Source organism: Aplysia californica, unplaced genomic scaffold (assembly GCF_000002075.1).
Source record: "Aplysia californica isolate F4 #8 unplaced genomic scaffold, AplCal3.0 scaffold00782, whole genome shotgun sequence".
NCBI lineage: Eukaryota > Metazoa > Mollusca > Gastropoda > Aplysiida > Aplysiidae > Aplysia > Aplysia californica.
In genome coordinates, this window is record NW_004798052.1 from 197,469 (window position 1) to 216,339 (window position 18,871).

Genomic DNA, 18,871 nt, shown 5'->3' on the forward strand with positions numbered 1-18,871 from the left:
GTCTCTCTCTCTCTCTCTCTCTCTCTCTCTCTCTCTCTCTCTCTCTCTCTCTCTATCTCTATCTCTCTGTTGAGTACACCCAATCGAGCATAGCAGATTCGTAAGCGGATTTGTTCACAACCTTTATCAGCTTTGCGCGCAAGAATGGATTTGGACGCTAGTGGACATTAGACAGACATAGATATGGCATAGTTTGGTATTTAGAGGGGAGGGGGGTGAAGGAGTGAGAGAGTAAAGATGTGTGTGTGTGTGCGTGTGTGTGCGTGTGTGTCTGTGTATGTAGGAGTGTGTGTGAATGTGTGTGTGTGTGTGTGTGTGTGTGTGTGTGTGTGTGTGTGTGTGTGTGAGAGAGAGAGAGAGGGGGGGGGGGGGACAGTGAGACAGAGATAAAGGCCTGTATGTATGTTTGAAAAGGGAGGTTGGGTGGGGGAAAGCGGCTAAGGGATTACAGTGAAGTGGTCAGAATTTAACAATGCCCAGAGAACGAAAACCAAAATGAAAATGGGGGTTGGGGCGGGGGTGGGGGCGAGCGTAAGTCTCACTGGCGAGTGGTCAGTTTAGTTGCTGTGGGTTACAGGGCTGCAGCCAGAGAGTGGTCAACTGATTGTTGAGTACCTTAGCTGGAGTCGTCACATTTTATTCACACAACAGCATTACTCCAGGGAGGTAGCAGCTCAGGTCTCTGTTTATACAGCTAACAAGTCAAAATGGCCGAAATCGATCTTGTCAACCGTGATCCCAACAACATCAACGACCATTTGAAGGTAAGCGACTTCAGACTCCGGGGCATTTTTTAAATATTTTTTTGGGTGAAGGGGAGGTTTTCAAAAAAATGTTCTCACCCTATTATTTTTCCAGTTGCTCATATCTAAAGTGATGGATCTTTAACTTTTCAACACACTCACTGTAGCCTGCATTTTTATACATCTTGACCTTAATAGACAAGAGTTGTCACCACAGAATGTAGACAACTCCAAAGTATGAGCTGGAATGAATAGAAACAAATGCACGTGAGCCGCTAACGTTATTAAACAATGGCGGGTCATTACACGTCAACATCGGAGCCAAAGATGACACCAGAGAGCTTAGATGACACTTTGCAGGTATTCCAGGCCGTCATTACACGTCAACCTCGGAGCCAAAGATGACACCAGAGAGCTTAGATGACACTTTGCAGGTATTCCAGGCCAATAGAACGCTTACACTCGAGAGCACCCCGGAGTAGGTAACATGATTTCGCCTTGCTAAAAACGAGGAGTCAATACTCATGAAATTTTAGGTGCATCAGTACCACCTTTGTCTGCTCGGTAACCCTCTCTAGCTAACCTAAGCCAACAAAATGGGGGGGGGGGGGGGGGCTCAATAGGATAGGACCTCAGCAGCTACATTTTTCTTGGAAGGAGGAGAATAGTTTGGACCCCTTTCGATTACGAAAATCCCTATCTTGTATGCAGGTAAAGTTGTCAACGAACTGTAATTCAGTGGTGAGGTGGTGGTGGCTCTAATGTAAATACACATAACACACACATACACAGGTACATACACGTTCATTACCATTACAATTATTAATTTGATTGCCAGAATAGCACAAGAAAATATGAGACAGACAAAGAGACAGTTAAAGAATAAAATAGAGTTCAAGAGGAATGAACTATCAGCAACACCTTCCAGTTGCCCGAAATCTAGTTTCCCAAATGCCTTGTGCCACAAAAGAATTAGCACGCTCAAAATATGTTTAAAAAGCGTGTCGTTGACAAGGGGGTCTTCATTTTGATGTAGATTCTGAAGGACTCTCATCACACTAACACGATACAGGCATGCACATTTGCATATTCCTCACATAAGCAAACGAACAAACAAACGAGCACATACATACACACATGCATACACGGACACAAATACTCCAAGAGAGAGAGAGAGGGAGAGAGAGAGAGAGAGAGAGAGAGAGAGAGAGAGAGAGAAAGGACAGAGAGACAGTGAGAAAGACTTAGAGAGAAAGAGAAATAGAGAGACATAGATAGAGTGAGAAAGAGGGAGAGAGCTATAGAAACACGGACACAGAGAGAAAGAGAGAGAGAGAGAGAGAGAGAGAGAGAGAGAGAGAAGAGAAAGACGGAGAGAGAGAGGAGAGAGAGAGCGAGAGAGAGAGAGAGAGAGAGAGAGAGAGAGAGAGAGAGAAATGTCTACGTGCTTGTATACATGATTGTGCTAATTGGTGGATTATAATTAAAAATAATAATAATAATAATAATATTAGTAATAATAATAATAATAATAATAATAATAATAATAATAAATAGCATTTGTACACCGCATATCCCGCTCAACAGCAGGCTCTATGCGCTTTACACTATATTATTACCCCAGCAGACCATAGAGCACTCCGAAACATTCCCAGCTTCCCGGGAAGCATACAGTGCAAGCAGCCGATTAAGCGCTCAAACACTAACAAACTGACAAGATCTTTCGCTGTCTATAGCCGGGTACCCATTCCCAACTGGGTGAAGTGAGGACACAACGTAGGGCCCCTGACGGGATTCGAACCCACGACCTTACGGTTGCGAGTCCGAGAGCCTAACCTAAGTAGGTGTGAAAAGGGAGGGGGGGTAAATACCACTTCAGCATAAGGACAGGTCTAAGGTAGTGCTTTGCAACATTTTTGTGGGCAGCCTCAATTTTCGCCGACCTTATGGGGCTAAAATGTTCATAACGCTCACCTGCATGTTAGTCCAAGCGGGTGATCCCAACAGCCCATCTAGATTGCCAAATTACCAAATCGGTTCAGCAAGCACTGGTCTAGGGCGTTGTGTACATCTGGACGTAAAGGAAATAATTAATCAACCGTTCAGAAGAATGATCCATAAACCAGACGAGCAATGAAACAATCAATTAAGCAAGCTAGAAAGGAATCAACCGATTTATCAATAAAGTAGTCAAAGAACTAGGGTCTTTTTAAAAAAATTGTCTCTTACATGATGACATTTCATAATAACTTGTTTTAGGACAGAGAAGGTGAAAAAAGACTACTGAAAATAACCTACCAAACGTTTAGACACGATTTGTAAATTGTGATTAATCACGAGGGTTACCTTTTACGGATTAGTTTTGCTTTTGAATGTTGATCCAGTGTCAAAGTGCTGAGTGGGAACATCATTAGAATACAGCCAAACCTGATCTAACGGTCCACTGTATAAGACAATCATCTGTACAAACTGCCACTTTCAATTTCCTCCTTTGTGTGTGGTTTTTAATTTTTATTCAACATTTCTAACTTTCAAAATTGTAATGACAATGTTTAAGACGCCCAACTGTCTAAGACAATTACTTTCTCCTAGACAATTGGTCGCCATCTCCCTAGGCAATTTCAACTATATTTTTCCCCGCTTGAGAGGCGAGGGTGGGCGAGCTCTTTCAGGGGTAAAGTGCGATGACACATAATGTGGAATATGAACCACTTACAACTCCTTACATCAAGATGACATCTCGAATATTCCAACATTGACAAATTTTGTTTTTAGAAAGTAGAAAAAAGAGAAATAAAGAAACAAAATATTAAAGCATGTTTACATAAAAGGTGCAAAGGAGAAAACAAGGGACTCAGGGTTTTTTTGCATTTAGAGAAAGTATAAACCAACGTTTTACGACCCACCTTTGTTCTTAACATCTTATTTTTCAAGCCTGACAATGGATGGTTTTACCACTGAACATGTAGTTGGAACAGACGAAGCGCGTAAAACTTTCTTATCCACTCTGCTACTTAAATTAACCTACAAGTGGCACTGCATGCTTTTCTTTTGCATTCTTCCTGTATATATGTGTGTTTGTGTGCTTTCCATCTCACCTTTCATGTACGTGTATGTGTGGGACAAAATCTTAAATGATACCCAAAAGCCAATGGGGTTCTAACGCTACCAGTGAGCTGGCAACATTAGTGTTTATAGTGACAGGTTCGAAAATGTACAATTAGACACGTTGCTACAGAAAGTTCAGTACACGAAGTTCCACTTTAGCAGATCTAAAACCCATCTCTGTCATCGATGTTGCTTCGGATATATAATCGAGAGAGGTTGAAACTGACTCCAGGCAGGCTGTTACTTTAGAAACTGGAACAACTCCTCTGCAGTTTCCAATATGGTAAAATCAATCAACACACCAACAAAAATTGTCCTTTCCCAGTTGTGTTTTTGTAGTTGGTGGTAAACCTTCTTTGAAAGGTTTTTCGAAGGTCAGACTTTATTTTTGAGAGGTATGGCCGTAAAAGTAGCTATTACAAGCTTTGTAACTGGTGTGTATCGGTGAACAAAATATACGATATGATTTTAGACACATTTTCTTTTCACATAACTGAAAACGCAGCGAAGTTTTTGTTGAGAGCAAAGTGCTGCAGCCATGACAGTGCACGGTCTAGGATATTATAATTCATTGAGTCTGTAGTAATGAGTCTGGGAAAGGGTCATGACTCAGGAAGCGAGCACAATATTTGATTTAACCTAAGAATTTTTTATTTTTTTTATTTTGATTTCTCATTACAGTGAAAAGCCTATTCGTTATAAAATATGTTTGAAACAGAACACAGGCCCCTCTAAAGACTGATCACGTGGTCACTGTACAAAAATATAGACAGGACATGCGAGATTTATTAAGGCTGCACTGGCTCCAATGAAAGAGGGGTGTGTAAGAAAGAAAAAAATGAAGGTCACAGGGAACAGATCGAGAAAGGAAAAGAAGTCGAGAAAAATATAAGATGGAAGGAGAGGAGAGAAGCAAGAACGGAGATAATAACTATGAAAGTAATGATAAAAGAGAAAGGAAACAAAACAACAATGGAAAAAAAAGTTAGGGGAAAAAATCAAACGAAATACAGATACGAGAAAGACAGGAAAATTGCAGACCAATGTAAGGAGTGCACAGTCTAGGATATTACTTAGACTTGTACTTTAATATCTAAGACTGGACACTTCTGGCCTGGTGTAATTCCGGTTAACAATGGAGCACACCGTTTCTCTTTACTTGGAAATAAATGAAGGAAAAGTTGCGTGCGCACTCGGCAACAACGAGACTTGCGTTTTGCCCTTCATTAAGTGTGCGTTCATGGTGTGCACCAGTACAGAGATTATTTTTTAACAGAGAGCAAAGAGTGGCGGCCATGACACCACCCAATCTAGGATATCATGGGTTATTTTAATACATGTCAATGAGAAGGAGTAAAAATAATACTGGGCGATGAAAAAAAGTGAATACGTCTCGTAAAAAAATAATCAACAGAAAGAAACAAAAGACTACTGAAGGACTTGTAAGTTATACCGAAATAATGCTGCCTCTGAACACATGATGCTACTGTTATTCACCTCCCAAAACGTTATAGTTATAGAAAACCATGCTTAATCTTAAATATTTCTCATCTGTTCTAGGTCACCTTTGAAGATGTGTTGGCTGAACCCGAGGGCAACCATGCCATGGACTGTGTGTGGAGCAACTCTTACAAATGCTTTAACTGCTGCAAGAAACTGTGCTACACCCTGATGACCCTGTGCTGTGGCATCTGCATCGCCGCTGGCTGGGGCTGTGAGTTCGCCTACATCGCCTTTGTCCACATCTGGTACGTCACGCCATGCTTCAAGTGCTTGGAGCTCAACTGTGGATGTATGCAGAAGCTGTGGGGAATGATTGTCCATTGCTACTACGATCCTATCTTTGAGGCCTGCGGGCTGTGCTTCTCAGCCTTCAAGAAGGGTTAATGCCATTCTTGTAATATTGGCCACATAGCATAGGCAAGTTCTCCTCTTCCATTCGGGAGACATGAAACCACAAGCATCACCATTATAACAGTGCCAGTTTTCAAACTTTTCGAAATAATCAAACCTGGTGATTTTTAGGGTATCTCCTTGTCCTGGTTCACGGTGTACAGTGTATGCTTACAGCCAGGTGAATGAAGAAAAGACCATAAGATCTATTATGAGTGTGAATACATTTTCATTGAACAAAATTTTGAAAGTCTGCTCTGTTACAAGCCTATGTCACGCCAACAACATAAGAGATCAGTTTTTCTCTTAAATCTTGTTTTTATTGAAATGTGATACTTGTGTTTTTGCTATGTCCATTTTTATTGGAATCAGTGTACGTTTATGGGCAATATTTATCAGTATTTGGTCCACTATACACTGTAAAGAAGTGGCTTTAAACTTTACTCACGTAAGATACTGATGCTTTATCAGGTACCACCTTTGCATTTGTACGAGCTGTGTATGAAATAAATTTTTACACCTACATGTTCTTCGGAAGTTTTTTGAAAGAAAGTACATGTTTGTAATAATTATTGCCAGAAGGCTCTGTGTGTCTTTAAAAAGTGTCCATAAGACAGAACGCGCCTTTGCACCTCTTTTTAAGACTGATTAAGCTGTTGTGGAAGGGTTTACAGATAGTAGATCCATTTTTCTTTCTTTTCTGAAAAAAAAAACTAAGAGAAACGGAAAAGGTCTCAAATGCCAAGCTTTGTTATCAACACCCAATATTTGAAAAGGAGACAGTTCTAATTTTTATTATTCGCAATTTACTGTTCCAATACCCCTGGCCTTGAATAGAGAGATCAAAGAATAAGCTAGAAGTGTAAACTCAAAGGAAACTTGAGAGTCTAGTGGTCTCATTGCAGTACAGAAAGCAATGCTCGCAAAACATCCGCTTAAGAAAGAATTAATTGAGTCGTGACGTCTTTGGTTTGGTCGTTAGGCTCTCGGACTCGTAACCTAAATGTCATAATTTTGAATGCGGTCAGAGCCCCGACGTTGTGACCTTGGAAAAGGTACTTTACACAAGTTTTTTTCAATTCACCCTGGCTAAAGAGGATGCTAAAAATCCTGTCAGTTTGATAGAGTTTGAGCATTTAATCCACAATTTGCACGGTCTCCTTCCCTGAGCACCAAGAATATTTTCTGAGTATTTTAGGGCCTGCAGAGGTATTAATAGTTGTAGAGCATGGATATGTGCTATAAAACAGCTGTTAGTATTATTAGTTTCCACGTTCAACGAATATCATTTTAGCTGACAGTTTGGACAGAGCAAGAGGAGGGCTTTCTATAGGTCAACAATAAATTACTACAATGCCTTTAGAAAAAGAACTAATAAAGTTCTCTGACTTCTTGTGATGAGCAAAAAGGACCAAAATCATGTTGAATATTGCTTCACATCAGCTTTAGGTGATCATTCTAGTGGTGCACCGCTTGTTCAGTTGGTGTCATGCTGGACTACGGAACGGATGACCCTGGTTAAAGGGGCGTTGTTTTAGCGAGCTGTTAAGGCATTTAGCTCTGCGCTATTGGAAAATTGACCTTACATTCGGAGGTCCCACCACTTAATTAACTTTACGGTGTTGAAAGGGGCGTCAAACCTATACAATGAAATATACTTTTTACTTTACTTTTATCCGCAGCTTATACCCAATGTCTTGTTCGTAGTCCATGTTTGGCATTGATAGGTGAGTGTTGGGATGAATATGGTGTTGATCACATACAATGACAAATGACTATCTGAATTATCCCACATACGAGTATGTCGTCACCAAAATTTAAGCCTTCAGACATGGGATTCTACGACATATATATCGTGGGTAGTTATTGGGCGCCACTGATAGGTGCTATAGTGCGGTCAAAAATTCGTGGCGCAACATATCCTCAAATATCTTTTTAACGGGGGAATCAATGTCACCAATACTTAGCACAGCAGTTTGTATCAATTGTATCAATTTGTCTCGACTTAATCATATTTATCAACAACAATTAAGGCTAGATTAAAAAACTGTTCTTCATAAAGTTATATTAAATGCTACAAATCTCTTTCACGCGGAAAATGGAATTGTTCACAGCACTTCCCACTCCTCACATACATTTTGCATATTATGCATTTGGCCTACACCACAGCTCACCAATGACACTTTTTGGTGGCAAAATTAGTTACAAGAAATTAATTTTAAGGTGAACATTTTTTTTTGCACTAAAAGTTCTCAAAACATGCGTTCAATAAACATAATGTCGGGATTAGAAAAAAATGACAGATTTGCTTTCAAAAGCGATATTGTCCCAGATGTAAGCCTTTCATAATCTGTAAAAACCACCCGCTGGGATTTTTTATTTGTATTTATTAAGGAATTTTCAAGAGTTTAGCTAGCAGGTGTTCACAAAAATACTGATCTGTTAAAACAAAATGATACAAGTCACTGTGCAAAAGCTGGAGAGTCTGTGTTCGATAGTTAAAGAGATATTTTAAAATAAGTTGCCCCACGAATGTTTGACCGCACTATAGTGTGGGTTTTTTTTTAACTTTCACTCTGTTGTTTCTGCCTATCTGTCTCAATTTCTTTTTCCAGCACTAGTTGACCGTTGTTATATCAAAGTGCTTCTCTGTGTTCAAACAAACTACAAGATGAAATAGTATCTTTCATTGTTGTCTGCGCTTTCTTATGTACTCGCACTTTTTCTTAAGAAGGTTCTTGTTTGAAAAATGTGCTATCACGAAAATGTTTTTAGATCGTTTATGGCTAATATGTATTTGACTGGTGGTGAACTAAGATTTCCCTGAGCTTCTCAACACGTGAGTTTATTTGTGCCCAGTGCGCATATCGCTTCGTTTTGTTTGGTTGTTTTTTTTGCTTGTTGGTGGTGGTGGTAGTTGTGGTAGTTGTGGTAGTTGTGGTAGTTGTGGTAGTTGTGGTAGTTGTGGTAGTTGTGGTAGTTGTGGTAGTTGTGGTAGTTGTGGTAAAGGTGTTGATATTGTTGTTGCTGCTGGTTTTGTTTACTTTTGCTTTTGGCCTGCTTTAGGATGGAGGGGCTGATCATGGGACTATTAGACCAACGTCGTAAAGAGGTACTTCTTCTTCTCCGATTTTTGCGGCAGTAGAGCGCTTTTTCTCGGGCCGTTCTGCAACATAAGATTCTATCTCTTGCCATTCTGTCTGCCCGAGTTGGTTTGTTTCCAAACCAAGTTTCTATACTTTTTCACATCTTCTGCTATGTCTTCCGATTCCTTTCTTGCCTTCTACCTTTTCTTCCAGAATATGTTTCTCGAACGCATTGGGGAGTTTGTAAAGAGAAACACCAATGGAAATAATGGCGTCATGATGGATTTCGGGGGGGGGGGGGTGTCTTTGGACTCAAAATGTTATTTTACTCTAGTAATCTTTCAGAATATTGGTCACAAACAAGGGAATTGATGCCAGCGCTGACCGTTACGATATGAATGGCTATTGTCGTAACGCACTGTTGACGTACGTTCTTTACAGTTAGCTTAATAAACGAAGTCCAACAGAAAATATAGAAAGAAATAGTCAGGATTCTCTGAGACGCAGTTTCACTACTTTCTCTATTTGCACCGCGAATTCTGCCTTGGTTGACAGATCCCTTGACCACTTTCAAGGTGTCCTTAAAATATTGCTCAAACGACTAAGCTTTTGGCACCCAAACGGATGATCTGCAAGACCAAGCTGCCGCATCTGTGTGGCGGCATCAGACAAGAATACCGTGGCAGCTTCCTTTCGCCTGAATTGTGGAGCGATACGGACGCTCATAGCGGTCAGTGGGAAGAATAATTTTTTAAGTTTTCATTCTTTTAGATAATATGGCAGTAGAGTGTTACAAAAGCTAGGTGCACTCACGCATACACACAACAAGACAGGACAGTAGTAAATACATGTTTTACGAGCTGAAACAACCCGCTCCGTAAAACATTCTCTCTCTCTCTCTCTCTCTCTCTCTCTCTCTCTCTCTCTCTCTCTCTCTCACACTCGCCCTGTTTCATTTATAGCACTGTGTGTTCACTAGCCTCATTGCAGTTGATACGAATGAATTTCTATATCTGCTATTCTTGCTTTTTAAAAAATATATATCGTTTACTGCAGGCCGATTATTTTTAAATTCCGATGTCAGTGGGCACAATGGTCACTTAGCAATATTTACGCCCTTTTTAGAACGCTTGTCTTTTTCAGACAATCAAAGTAATTTATGTCTCTACCAATTGTCCGTGATGTTTTTCTTGCTAGACTTCGGAGCGGATAGCCGTGGTTCGAATCCCCAACAGAACAGCAAGTTTTTGAACTTGGGTCGTTTTGTGGAGTTTTCAAGGCTCTCAACTCATTTGGCTCGTCCAGTCGGAGTTAGACGTTACATTCGGAGGCCCCGCCTCTTAGATCACGTGACAGTGTTGAAAGAAGCGTTAAACCCAAACACTTACTTACAAACGCTATAATCCTCTTCACCTTTTTCTTTATTTGATTATGCTTTTTTGAAAATTCTTCCTTGACATTGCTGTTTTCTTATGCCCTTGGGGTAATGTGTTCGGTGACACAGGGGTCTTTACTTACTTTTTAGAGGACAAGTGAATAGATCTGGTTTCCTTTGGCCTTATGTCGAATTCCTTGCACTAGAACGGACTGATCATTTCCTAATTCTGTCCAGTCACTGTCATCCTTTCTATTGGCTTCTCCCTGTAGAAGGGAGCTTGTAGTTTTCTAGCTACAACTCTTGATGGTACTTTGGACGCACGAAGGATATGCTTCCACAGACTATTTTTAGGAACAATAGAATCAGAGCCTTTAAGGACACCTTCCTTGTTGTTTTCTCTCTGCGTGGTGCTGCTATAGATAGATAGATAGATAGATAGATAGATAGATAGATAGATAGATAGATAGATAGCAGAGGCGAAGCGTCTATATAATCAAATAATCACTGCTTCCCTTCCTAATTTTGAAACATTGTCGCAGTCAAATTCACCCATAGACGTAAACCTCATAAATTAAATGTAAAGAGACGTTCATAAACACCAATGAACAATAGACTATGCCTAACCTTCAAAACCATTTCATTGCCACAGAAATAGCCTGTTCGCCCCTATCGGGCCACTCCATAAGCAGTCACAAGCTTTCATTAAGTAAGCTTAAAGTGAGACTGGAAGAGTCTACCAATAGAGTTGAAGGGAACATGTGCATAGCAGTCAAAACTGTTTTATTTTCGCATATACCCTGTTCACCCCTTTCGAGCCACAGTTATAATCAACCTCACCTGCTGATTATGTAAGCCAACTATTACACTGGTCGAGTCTACCTCACAGACATGAGGGGAACTAACTCCTAATAATCTCGTGACTGCTGCAAGTGCTTGTCTCTTTTTTCTCGACCTTTTTAACGTCCTATAATCTGATCGTGACCTCGAAGCTAGACAAAAACAGCCAAATATGAAATAAAAAATTAATAATTGGCGTGCTCTACCAAAGTGTTTCGGCTGTCTGGTATAACATGCCATTGTAGGCCTAGTACTGACATCTCTGCTTCTTTCCTTGGTGTTCGTGTGTTCAAATCTAAAGTTAAATTTAAGGTTAGTTAGAATAAATATTTAATTAAATACTTTCCCGATTATTTTAGCGGTTGAATATATGCATACAACATGAATTCAGGATTTGTTTTCATTCCCAACCCAGAGTTGCCGCCTCCAGTACCAGTGAGATTCTTGTGACTCTCTGGTCCCACCTCACTTTGATTACCCTGTCAAACAAGTCAGCCTTCGCCCCTGATAGATAGATAGATAGATAGATAGATAGATAGATAGATAGATAGATAGATAGATAGCCGAACATAGCCCACAGTAGGTAGTCTAAAAAAAGTACTCAGACTGTTCCCTAACGCTGACACAATTCCATGTTCGTATTATGTTTGCTCGGGAGCAAACTGTTGAAGGGCTTAGAGTCTAGCCCTGTTTCTGTGAGACTAAGCTTTGGCGAGGCCAACTTTTTTTCATGAATCTATATAAATTTATACAGCATTTGAATCCGACCAAGATCTCCATTTCGTATTTGTGGATCAGGAAAAAGCCTTAGATCGAGTAAATAGAAACAAACTATGGGAGATCCTTGAGCAGTGCAACATCAAGGGGCAACTGCTAGACAACATCAGGGCTATCTACACCAACAGCAGAAGCGCAGTCCGCACTACCAGTGGAACATCGGACTGGTTTCCAGTAACACCCGGTGTCAGGTAGGGCTGTAATCTCTCCCCACTTCTCTTCGTGATCTACATGGACCAGATTACAAAGGAGGCCAATCTAGACCCAGAAGCACTGAATGAACTCATGTTTGCAGATGACCGGGCAATGATGAACAACAAGACTCAGCTACAGCAGCATATGAACCAACTAAACCCGAGCTGCGAGAAATATGACTTGAAGATCAGTGTTAGCAAAACCTGTCAAGACGAGACAAAGTTTAAAAAATGAAATCATAAGAGACATGGTAGGAGCAACACCAGTCCTACCACACATTGAAAAACAAAGATCAAGTGGTTCAGACACCTTAAATGGATGCCCTCAAACTAACCAGCTCTGAGGGCATACAACATCAAATGTTATGGCTGGAGAGCCAGAGGAAGACCAAGGCGACGCTGGAGGGAATTTGTGAGCCATTCCATGGGATGTCCCTCCTACAGGCCACTCGCCTTGCTGAAGACAGACGCTTCGGTCTCCCAGCGACTCCCACCAGTACAAGCGGACGAAAAAAAGTAAAGTAAGTAAGGAATTCTCAGAGAATTTGGTCCGCACAATTCAAATAATATTAAAATTCTATAGTTAACGAAAGGTGCAGTTGTGCTTTCAACACGAAATAGTGTGAATGGCTCACAGTTCGTGTTAGCAAAGACACAGTGCTCTGTTTCTACTGTCTGCTTTTTTAAACTGAGGACGTGAAGTGGTCAAAAAAAGATTTTACTGATCTTGGCCGTGTGAAAGAAAGCATTAAAAAATCCGACTCGTCATGAGCGCACGTCAACAATGCTGTCAAGTATCACACAGTTGGACTTGAAGACTTAGCAGAGCAGTTAGAGTCGACCATCCCATTCCAACGTCTCACTGAATCGAACAGAAGAAAAAGAGTAGGTACCTATAATGTTAGATTATAGTGTATTTTGTTCCATGGCAATCACAAACCCACCCTTTGCGATGGTATTTGTCAGGGAACAGAGGTATTTTTATTTTTATTAATATACTGGACAGAGACGTAAACACTGACAGGATACTATTTGATCATCTGCACAACACCCCAGTAACAAGATAATGTTCCAAATCACAAGTATAATACAAAACGAACTGGTCAACTGTATTTTCAAAAAAGTCCTCGGAGAATGGAATAAAGACATACGCTCTGTCAATTTTCTGTCTGTTCAGGCTGACGAAGCAACTGGTGCAGGTCATCTGTCATAGCTTGCGATTAGTTTGTGATCTATGAAGCACGGAAAATAATCAGTGAAGCGGTCTCTAAAGTTTGTTTCGACGCCAAAGACATAACTTGGTCAATTCAACACTTAAAGAAGGTGTAGAACCGTGGAGCGTCGAGGAGCAGCTGATCGTCCAAACCTACAATGGGGGGATTATAATGAGCGAGAGAGTTTCTGGTGTACAGACTCAGATGCACCAATTTTCCCTTATGCCATCTTTGCTCATTGCAATGCTTATCAGTTGAATGTTGTTTTAAAGCAGGCTTGCTCTGGCATAATTATAAGACTGCATGGTATCTTTTGCTAACGCTGCAGGCTTTTCAACATGTTTGCCCATTTTACAAACGTATAGACGCGTTTATTACAAGAACGTTCTGCGGCCGTCTAAAACAAGGTGGAAATTCCAGTTTTGCCTTATTGGCACAATCTTCACTTGAAAAGGATAAGCGCATCTGAGTCTGCACAATGAAGAGCCAACACGCTTCGAAGGTAGTATTATCGTCCAACAGGCGGAATTTCTTCAAGACAGAGACGAAGCATGCATCTCCTCAATGCATGAAAAAGCAATACATTTCTCTTCGTTTTGCAGTTTTTTAAGCAAAGTGTTCGCTCACACTGACATTTTGTGCAGGATCCTCCAACACAGAATTACAAAGCCCATAGCAGTCCAAAAAAGTCCAGAAACGTTTATAACAGGGGTCGAGGAAATTAGAAACAAGTGTCAGTCAATACGTCAGACCATTGGGGAACACGCTTCCAAAAGGCCCTGACGCAACACTAGCGACGCTTCTGCAAAGGACGCCTGTGACATTATCTTTCACCAAATTATTGACCGTTTCTTTTAGAGCAAAGTAAAATAAAAAGTGTCGTCAGTGGTCGACCCACCCAAGCTTCAAGATTATCAAGAGTCATTTCCAACAGTGCTCGTGGATCGTTTACCAGAAAGCGATTTTTATTTTGCGCAAAGTCAAGTTACATAAAGAATCGGAGATTTTGTATTACAATGAAGTGTTCACGTCTGCTCAGAAAAGTACTGCTCGGGTCTTTATTAACTCTGAAAGACTACAAGATGGATACAACATTCAGAGCAGTGTGCAAAATTCAGGAAATTGCACTAACGACTCCATCTTTGTCTGCCAAGGCTGAAAAAGAAGATTTTAGTATACTGAAAGGAGTCGAGCTACAATAATATCATTGACAGCATCTCCAATTTCGTCAACAGAATAATGGACACCTTTTCTCCAGCGAAAGCCCGAAGGGTAGACTCCTTCTTCAAGCCGATTTTCGCCAAACAGGTAAGATGAGGAATGCTTCGCATACTTTACCCTCTAAAATATTCAGCCTAGGATTGCATTATTGTTCGCGCCCAATTCTTAGACCCACTGGCGACTCCTGGCTTGGTCGTAGAGTGTCAGAACGGTAGCTTTTGCCCCACACATGTTGGAAAAAATATGGCTGGTTTCGATTCAATATAGTGTGATCTTGGTATAACTCTACATTAAGGTCGATTACGCTGATGCAGTCTTGCTTTCCAGACCTTCCTAAAAGCTCCAAGGGTGGAGTACCGTGCGCAAAGTATTATGTGCTCCAAAGTGCACGTACGATATTTAACTACCATAGACTTAAGAAGTTATATCTGCTTGTTACCTATTTTTGATAAATTCGACGTTAAAATGTTTGATTTACCCAGCACGTTAAGCTTTGTCGTATGCAATTTTTTAAATATCTTGATAACGACTCCGAATGATCTTATGATTTTAATAGAACAGACAGAACATTTGAATTCTGACCTCATGGTCCGTCTTGGTAACTCAAAACGATCAAAAATGTCAGATAGAACTTTTAACTCCAAAGTAGCAATTTGCTTTGGAGTCCTGACTCTTTCCTTCTTCTGTTCGTTCTTCCTTCACAGTGCCAAGCTTCCCACCTTCGAAATATTGTATTTGTGTCTGATGATGATAGCAATGAGAATAGTAATGAAATTATAAGTAATAATGATAATAATAGTAAAAATAATGATAATCATCATAATCATTATTATTATTATTATTATTATTATTATTATTATTATTATTATTATTATTATTATTATTATTATTATTATTATTATATTATTATTATTATCAATATTATTATTATTATTATAATGAGAGTACCGACCATGAGAAGAAGAAGAAGAAGAAGAAGAAGAAGAAGAAGAAGAAGAAGAAGAAGAAGAAGAAGAAGAAGAAGAAGAAGAAGAAGAAGAAGAAGAAGAAGAAGAAGAAGAAGAAGAAGAAGAAGAAGAAGAAGAAGAAGAAGAAGAAGAAGAAGAAGAAGAAGAAGAAGAAGAAGAAGAAGAAGAAGAAGAAGAAGAAGAAGAAGAAGAAGAAGAAGAAGAAGAAGAAGAAGAAGAAGAAGAAAAAGAAGAAGAAGAAGAAGAAGAAGAAGAAGAAGAAGAAGAAGAACAAGAAGGAGAAGGAGAAGAAGAAGAAGAAGAAGAAGGAGAAGAGTTCGTCCCTCAATGTCTGACGATGACCAATGCATCTGCAGCAAGTAAAAGAATATTTATAAGGATTAAGATGAGCGGCGGCTTCTACTAATGAAACTTATTCTGGTAGAAAAGAGTTTGCCACATTTTGAGCAGTTGAAAGCTTCAATTTCACGAGTGGATGTGTCCAGCTTGTGGGCTTCTCTCCTGGCTTTAGCATGTCTAATTCGTAAAGTTTCGTTCGTATCTATAATGTGCACATAACAAAAATGGCTTTTTTTAAAGACAAATAGCAATCTCTTGCTCTTTTCCTTTTATCACTTCTCACTTATCTCAGAAGTCAAAATATTTTTTTTTTCCAATCTAAATAATCAGACTGCAAAATAGTCATTTAGCCTCATAGGAAAGTTATGTTCTAAAGTTACCAAGCATGCGGTAGTAAATAGAAGATCGGCCTAATCATAAAGCTAATCCAAAACTCACACTCAGTACACTAATAATGTATAAGATTTTAAAAAATCAACGAAAAGATTTGTAAATATTATATTTAATAAATTACCCTTCTTTGTAAAGAGTAGACAATACCAAGTCTCATGTTCATCATTGAATACTGAGTGTAAAAACATTCATCAAAGTACCAAGTGCTCTGTTCATCACTGCCGCTGCCGTAAGCAAATTTTGCTTTGGAACTAAGCAAACATCGTGAACATTGCTTTGTACCCTTGGTCCTTTCTACTGATTTTAAGACACTGACAGAAATATAAATGAGTGTTGTGAACATATCACACAGAGTAATCTTCGTTTACGCTGTTAGCATAAAAATAACAATGAAGTAGAAAACATCCTGCTTTTTCTAAAATTAAAGACAATGAAGAAGACAGCAAGGTCGTTTTAGTAAAAAGTTATTTAATTTATCACAGTAACGTTGGATATAAAAACGATTACATATTCTAAAATTGTTTCGCTTGCGTTGAAATAAAGGAGCACTTCTAGATACAAAGGAAACGGAGGACAATAAATCCTTTCTGAAGCAAATGAGATTTACTTTGTACTTCTCTGAAGAAACTAATTATTAAAAAGTTCGGATAGAATTCTTTTACATGTTTGTATCATAATGGACATTTTAAGAAAATTGTATTAGAATGAATATCAAACGATGCATGGATACCACGACAATGTTGTGCAGAACAAAAGGCTTCAACGAGAATTCTTTACTGTTCACGAATCTGGAAGGCAGAAAAGACATCAGCGATGTTCGTCCATCCCCCCCCCAAGTTTCCTTCTGCTGTGTGGTTTATGCGGTCTTCCCTCCTTTATACACTTGGCCAATTGTTCTGCACAACCTAGGCCAGGCGCCTTGAGGTTTGAGGCTCTGTGCACGTCAGATGAAGCTTCGTCCGATCATGGTCGTCAACGTGCAGTCTTCATCATTAGTCACAGTTCACGCTGGGTCGAAGGTTCGAGTGGGGCTTCTAACCTGACAGTTTAGTGACCCTTATATTGTTGAAGCAGTAGCCGTAGGCTTCATATATAGGCTGCAAGTAACACTGAATACAGGTGCCGTAGAACTTCTGCAGACATCCACAGTTGATCATGTAGGCTCTCATGCAAGGAGTGATGTACCACACGTGTTGGAAGGTGATCATGGCGAACTCGCAGCCCCAGCACATGGCCAGAGGGATACCACAGAAGAGAGTGAGCAGCTTGTAGCAGCATCCTTTGCAGCAGTTGAAGCACTTGTAGGAGTTGCGCCACACGCAGTCCATGGACCGGATGCCATCGGGTTCACCAAGGACCTCATCGAAGGAAACCTGGGGAGGAATAGGAAGGGATCTTTGGTTTTATTTCAATGTAGTGTCTACCAGGTGCTCTAGGACGTCTATCAGCAGACCGTCACTGAAGTGGGGGGAAAACATGTCATTCTCTAAGGGGAAAACCATTCATTACTTGTAATAAACCGGAATAATAAATGTAATAAATCGTGAGGTTGAGGGATCGATGGTTCGAGACGCAGGCCCGACGTTCTGTCCTAGGGAATGGCAATTTATACGAATTTTCCTCATTTCACCCAGGTGGAAAAGGGTACTCGGCCATAGACAGCGAAAGGTCTTGTCAGTATGTTAGTCTTTTAGCGCCTATAAAAGGCTGCTCGCAGTGTATGCTTTCCAGGAAGTTGAGTTTGTTTCAGAATGCTCTCGGGTCTGCTGGGGTAATAGTATAGATTGTGAAGCGCATAGAGCTTGCTGTTGAGCGGGGATTTGCGCTATACAATTAATGCTATCTATTATCATTATTATTATTATGACAAACACGTTAAAGACAACTTGATTATCCAGGACAATCCCACAGACCAGCTGGAGATGTACCGCGAATACGACAGGGATTTTCCCCCTGATTACGCCATATCATTGCTAAACTTTCTTCCAACTCAACCAACTTAATGAAGAAAAGCAGCTTCTGAACAAAGTGTAGAAGCTAATTTTCCCTTTTACCAGCAAGAGTATGTTATACTTTTTCTGCTCCTTACTTAATAAAATAGATGAGCATGTAAAAGGGAATGTAAAATCCTACGACAGATCCGAGGGGAGACCTTCATGGGTATGGGGACGTTCAAACGGCGCTAAAAATAACCAGGGAAAATTAAACAAAACCATAGTTCGGATTCTGATTTTCTTATGAGGCTGTAGTTCTTTAATCTTTTTTTATTTATTTATTTATGGGGATGGAAAGAGTTGGAGAGGGGGGGGGAGAGAGAGAGAGATAGAGAAGTTAAGAGAGGGGGGGGGGGGGGGGCAGGGGGCATGATCCATAACAGAATGTTCTGATTTAGAGGGAGGATGTAGTACCACTCTATGCATGGACCTAACCTCGAGAAAAGTATTGCCATTTATTATAAAGAGAGAAAAAAATAAGAGGCAGCAGATTGATTCACAAAGTTGTAAAATTGTAATGTCTAGGCATGTTGTTGTTGTTGGGGGAAGGGATCTGGGGGTGGGAGTGTTGGGTTGTTGTTGTTGTTGTTGTTGTTGTTGTTGTTGTTGTTGTTGTTGTTGTTGTCGCTATGTTCGGGAGTATATATTTGTAATTTCTTCTTTTTGGCTTTAAAAAGTAAATGATTAATAAAGATAGATGTATAGTGTTTGCGTGTGTGTGTATAT

The 18,871-nt window shown here is 40.0% G+C and overlaps 2 protein-coding genes across 4 annotated transcripts in view; one reads left to right on the plus strand and one right to left on the minus strand.

Annotated features, from left to right (window-relative positions):
• The window catches only part of LOC101862612 (caveolin-1), a 37,058-nt gene extending 30,791 nt beyond the window's left edge, over positions 1 to 6,267 (plus strand). For 2 of the 3 annotated variants that reach the window (XM_013088654.1, XM_013088653.2), the window contains exon 2: positions 5,412 to 6,267. In XM_013088654.1, the coding sequence (XP_012944108.1) occupies positions 5,412 to 5,738 (327 nt within the window). In that variant the 3' untranslated portion in view covers positions 5,739 to 6,267. Of the gene's footprint in view, positions 1 to 654; positions 765 to 5,411 lie in introns of those variants that run through there. The other variant, XM_005109482.2, reaches the window with a different exon arrangement.
• Positions 6,268 to 16,244: 9,977 nt separating this feature from the next.
• LOC101860851 (caveolin-1) overlaps positions 16,245 to 18,871 on the minus strand; it is a 4,300-nt gene continuing 1,673 nt past the window's right edge. The window contains exon 2 of the mRNA XM_005109475.3: positions 16,245 to 17,524. Within this exon, the coding sequence (XP_005109532.1) occupies positions 17,186 to 17,524 (339 nt within the window). The 3' untranslated portion in view covers positions 16,245 to 17,185. The remainder of the gene's footprint in view (positions 17,525 to 18,871) is intronic.